Source organism: Corylus avellana, chromosome 2 (assembly GCF_965113065.1).
Source record: "Corylus avellana chromosome 2, dhCorAvel1.hap1.2, whole genome shotgun sequence".
NCBI lineage: Eukaryota > Viridiplantae > Streptophyta > Magnoliopsida > Fagales > Betulaceae > Corylus > Corylus avellana.
Window position 1 is genome coordinate 26,410,739 of NC_142491.1, and position 5,686 is coordinate 26,416,424.

General features: G+C 37.9%; 1 protein-coding gene across 1 annotated transcript; it reads left to right on the forward strand.

Annotated features, from left to right (window-relative positions):
- The first annotated feature begins 3,436 nt into the window (after positions 1–3,436).
- LOC132167461 (uncharacterized) lies at positions 3,437–4,393 on the forward strand. The gene is made up of 3 exons (XM_059578452.1): positions 3,437–3,547; positions 3,764–4,022; positions 4,113–4,393. The coding sequence occupies exons 1-3, from the start codon at positions 3,437–3,439 to the stop codon at positions 4,391–4,393; spliced, it is 651 nt and encodes a 216-aa protein (XP_059434435.1).
- Positions 4,394–5,686: the final 1,293 nt, after the last annotated feature.

Genomic DNA, 5,686 nt, shown 5'->3' on the forward strand with positions numbered 1-5,686 from the left:
AGGTATAAAGTAACAACCCTCGACCCAATGATTATAATGGAATCACGAACCGAAGGTATAGAGTTTGAACGCCACAAGGAAAAATACTTGATAAGTTCAAAAGTTCTTTGAAGAACCAATAGAAGAAGCAAACCTCACTTTATATAATTTTCATTCATGATCTCCATTACAATGAGTGCATGCTATTTATAAAGCATGGCTGAAAATATGACTACCTACTTGCTATGGAAAGGAAATTAAATTGGTTCCAACATTGGAAAGTAAATAAAGTAAAAAAGGACTAACTAATAAAAGCCTAAAATTAAGGTTGATTTGGTCTGAAATTTGCAGCTCCTCCATGCCAAAAATAGACTGAGATTGGCAATTAAATCACGCCTAAGGAAGGTCTTGAAATAGATAAGTCAATCAACCAACTAATTGGCATGTAATTTGGCAAGTCAATCATCCAATTAATTGGTATGTAATTGCATAGTCAATCAGCCATAATCAACCATTAATGCATGCCATTGCTAAGGAAATTTTGTGCAATCTGCTCCATGAATAGCTTGGATCAAATTTACTACGCCTTCATCTCCCTTTGGGCCAAGCTTGGAATGCCCCATTTTAGAATCAGCCCAAATCTCTTGAACCAGCCCATTAAGTGCTTCTTTGATCTTCTTGGATCTTGCTCTAGTAATAGGCCCAACTGGAACATGCAACGGATCCTTTAATGGTGCTTGTTGAATCTCATCATCTACAGACTCTTTAGGGTCGACAAAGTCGACCCTAATGATCACTCTTCAGCGTCCACTTTTAGTGGACGCTATTGGTTATTAATATTATTATTTTTTATTTTTTTAAATTCCTCTACACACTCTTTAGGGTCGACTTTGTCGACCCTAATGATCACTCTTCAGCGTCCACTTTTAGTGGACGCTATTGGTTATTAATATTATTTTTTTTATTTTTTTTAATTCCTCTACACACTCTTCAAAGTCGACCCTAATGATCACTCTTCAGCGTCCACTTTTAGTGGACGCTATTGGTTATTAATATTATTATTTTTTTTAATTCCTCTACACACTCTTTAGGGTCGACTTTGTCGACCCTAATACTTAAGCATTAGAAAGTCGACCCTAATGATCACTCTTCAGCATCCACTTTTAGTGGACGCTATTGGTTATTAATATATATATATATATTTTTTTTAAATTCCTCTACACACTCTTTAGGGTCGACAAATACTTAAGCATTAGGGTCGACTTTCAAAGTTGACCCTAATGATCACTCTTCAGCGTCCACTTTTAGTGGACGCTATTGGTTATTAATATTATTATTATTTTTCTTTTTTAATTCCTCTACACACTCTTTGTCGACCCTAATACTTAAGCATTAGGGTCGACTTTCAAAGTCGACCCTAATGATCACTCTTCACCGTCCACTTTTAGTGGACGCTATTGGTTATTAATATTATTTTTTTTATTTTTTTTAATTCCTCTACACACTCTTTAGGGTCGACAAAGTCGACCCTAATACTTAAGCATGAGGTGAAAGTCGACCCTAATGATCACTCTTCAGCGTCCACTCTATTGGTTATTAATATTATTATTATTATTTTTTTTTTAATTCCTCTACACACTCTTTAGGGTCGACTTTGAAAGTCGACCCCATTGATCTTTTTCCCGCCTCTTGAATATTTCCTGCGAGTATATTAGGGTCGAGTTATTAGCGTCCACTGTAGAGTGGACGCTATTATTCATCTTTTGGGTCGGCTATTAGCGTCCACTTGGATGTGGACGCTAATACTTAACTATTAGGGGCGACTTTCAAAAGCCGCCCCTAATAGTTGAGTATTAGGGGCGACTATAAAGTCACCCCTAATAAGTCGCCCCTGATGAGTCAGTTTCTTGTAGTGCCTCTCACACTCTAAAACAGAAGCGAAGCAACTAATTTGAATTGTTGAAGGCTTGAGGTATGAAAAATTAGCATTTTTTTAAGTGTTCATTTCTTAAGATTCTCTTTGTTCTTTTATTTTTTTAATTGGACGTGAATGTGACAGATGGACAAAAATGCTAAGAAATTGGCACTTGAAAATGCTGAAATTAAAATATCACTTACTCTAATATTATGAAAGAGTCTGACTTCAAGATTTTTTTTTTCATATATATTTTTTCTTTGATATGTAGAATTGTATATATAGAAATGTGTTGCAACATATATGAAAACAATTTGAATATTAATAAATGAGCTAATCAATATATACCTCAATTTGACAAATTGTAACTCAGTGCCATTAGCTAAGAGTCAGAAAAAATAAAAAATAAAAAAATAAAAAAATTTAGCTCAAGCATTTAAACTTACAGTGAGAGGAAAAAAAATGGTGAGTCGTGAATCTTGATCTTTGAAAATATTTTGCCCCTTGATGAGTTTTTGAGAGTGGGCAACCAGAAAAATTCGACCAATTCTACCATGGCTAAGAAAATTTTTGAGAGGTAAGGGGGGCATTTGACCCCTCTCGACCTCCCATCCCTCCGCCCCTGCATTGATGAATTATGTTGTGTTTTGAATATATTTCCTTTTCTGTGTGTTTTGTAATTAGAATAAAAAAGACCAAGGTATGAACGTTATACATGCTTAGACATTTTCACTTAATTTCCTTTTAGCATCATTGAGTTGTCTAGTTTTGGTCTTCAAAATTAGTCTCCTGCAACATCTCGATCGGGACCCTCTTAAGGTTAATTTATATTTTACTTACATTCTTTCTGCAAGGCTAAAAAAAAAAAAAATGGAAAAAAAAAGTCCATTAATATGTTAAATTTTAGTGGAATTGCTGGATAAGAAGAATTAAATTCTAATTCATGTGTCAATGTCTATGTGGTGTTTGTTTTAATATTCAGATACTAAAACTGCCCTTGATAGTTTGGTTATTGTTTTAGAGGATTTTGTTTATGGAAATAGAGGAAAGACTGCCACATTGTATTTGGTTCTTGGTTTGCTCGAATTTTGCTATTTTGGTTATACTATAAAAATTAAAATGACTTTACATTCGGGTTGGTTGGGTCGGGTTGAAACCTATTAACACATGAATTAAACGTATTCATGAGCCGTGTCATGTCAACCCGATACGACACTTTTATTTAAACGAGTTACACGTGTCGTGTCGTCTTACCCATTTAGAAAACGTGTCGTGTTCAGGTTTAGGTGCTTGACACATTTAGTTAAACATGTCATATTTGGGTTTGACATAAACGAGTTGACACGAACCTGACACGCCAACATGTTTTACCAGCCCTAAATTCACACAGGCAGGAATACCGTCGTGGAAGATGAACCATACTAGGGTTTAGGGTTTTAGGGTTTAGGGTTATATATAAGATAATTCACTTTTTGTTCTTATGCTTTCTCATTTTAGCATACAGTAACCAACTTCCAGAGACTAGAGATTGAGAGAGAAGAGATGTTGTGCCTGAAGATCTCGACAAATGTGAGCCTCGAGGGCGTCGACACCTCCTCCATCCTTTCCGAAGCCACCTCCACCGTTGCAGTTATCATCAACAATCCTAAATCTGTATGCTCTCGCTCTCATGCTGCACACATTTCTATTTCAGGGGTGGCCGCAGCCACCCCGTTGCTTATCGAGGGTGGCTTGGCTACCCTAGATTTGCCTCTTGGGTGGCCACAGCCACCCTAAGGGTGTCTAGGGTGTTTGCGCCCAACCCCGTGGGTCCTTTGGTCCTTTGTGTTGCTATACATATCCTTTAAGAGTTTAACTATTAATCTGTAGTTTGTGAAGATTGTGTTAGAGGGATCAATACCCAAATCAGTGATATCATTTGGTGGGAGTGAGGCATCAGCCTATGTTGAGTTGGTGTCCACTGGCAACCATAATCCGGATAGAAACAATCGGCTAAGTGTTGCAATTGCCTCATTGTTTGATAGGCAATTGTCTGTACCCACATCAAGGTTTTTCATCAAATTTTATGAGACTAAGCATGAGGATCTTCTAAATGTTCTCACAGTTTTTGAAGATGTGGTCGTCAATGGTGAATAATTAGCCAATATTCCCGTAGTAACGACCGAGGTTCGAGAGGATGAGTCAGAACTAGAAGACGTTAACGATGGCGAACAATCAGAGCAGCATCCTTTGCAAGAGTTGTCAATTCCCCTCAGACACAACACTCATGAGTCGCCTGCTCGAGGGGAGTTTGAAATTGGGAATGAGTCAAATGAAGAATTAGCCACTAAGTCGTTGCAACATCGAGTGGCAGAGGTGTCAATTACCTCTAGATGCAGCACTCGGCTATGGGACAAGCCGTGTGCTCCCGCTCAATTGGAAATTGAGAATGTGCCAAATGAAGAATCAACCACCCAGTCGTTGCAACATCATGTGGCAGAGGTGTCAATTACCCCCTGACGCAGCACTCGGCTCAGGGACAAGTCACGTGCTCCTGCTCAGTCTAAAATTGAGAATGAGCCAAATGAAGAATTAGTTATTGAGCCTGTGACGACCCGCTTGATAAAAGCATGACTAAATTTTTTTTTTTTTAAAAAAAAAAACTAATAACCCACAACAAAGCGGATTGTCACAGTGGCATGGCGATACCGCAATATGCCATGAACCCATGCATTAACCTGATTGACAATATCATAAGTCTCACAGAACTATATGCATCATCCATGATTAATCAGAGTTTATATCTTTGCAACGGAATATAAATAAAATAGACATAACTTAACACATTTGAGCTGACCATACACCTATGTGAATAATGTTTTACATATAGAAGAATGGCTAAACAAAGTGTCACATGCGACATGAGCCATATACAAAATACCAACATCTAAGCATATACATAAATGCTCTAATAAAGAGGACTAATAACTAGTCCAACAAAATCAACCCCCGACGCATCTAGGCCTCAAACATCATGGCCCAAATAAATGGCAACAGGATCCTCATCTACCATCTCTGTACTTGCATCCACAACATCGTCTGCACCATTGGAATCACCGCCACCCATGATGCAAGCGGATTTCATGAGCTCGCCGTCTCCATAAAATAGAGACGCTCAGCAGTATAGAACTCACTAGGTTTTCAAAAAGAATCATCATTTGAAAACATACTAGATTAGTTGTGAAAATATACGTAAGCTCGATCTTCCGCTCTCAGAACATGCGCATACTAACCCATCTAACTTTATACACACTTACATATTTTATAGCTTAACAATAAAACATATGGAAAGTCACCATGCATCGTCTATCCATAACGATATACATACGCACGGTTCCATCTCCCGTATCGTATGCATACCGATACGTCTAGCATAAAAATCATCATATGCAACAATGCAAGCATCATATATCATCATCATCATCATCATAACATTCATATGCCATGCAAACTCATGCTCATCATTGTCATTCTTGTTTCTTGTTTCACTGTGTACCATTAGTCCCTGTCCTTACTCTCTTTGCCTCTCCTTGTGCCATCTACAGAGTAAGGCCAATCCTTGTTTTGCTTGCCCCTACTTGTGCCATCTACAAAACAAGGACCGTTCTTACTTTGCTTGCCGCTACTTGTACCATCTACACAGTAAGACCAGTTACCTTTCCTTTAACATCATTTGTCTATGTCCTTACTCTGATTGCCCCTACTTGTGCCATCTACAGAGTAAGGCCAATCCTTGTTTTGCTTGCCCCTACT

Bases quoted from the DNA above. Each gene is read 5' to 3' on its own strand.
- LOC132167461 (XM_059578452.1), top strand. From the start codon at position 3,437: ATGTTGTGCCTGAAGATCTCGACAAATGTGAGCCTCGAGGGCGTCGAC. The intron at 3,548-3,763 runs GTATGCTCTCGC...ATTAATCTGTAG, and splicing joins TCATCAACAATCCTAAATCT to TTTGTGAAGATTGTGTTAGA. The intron at 4,023-4,112 runs GTGAATAATTAG...GCGAACAATCAG, and splicing joins TGAAGATGTGGTCGTCAATG to AGCAGCATCCTTTGCAAGAG.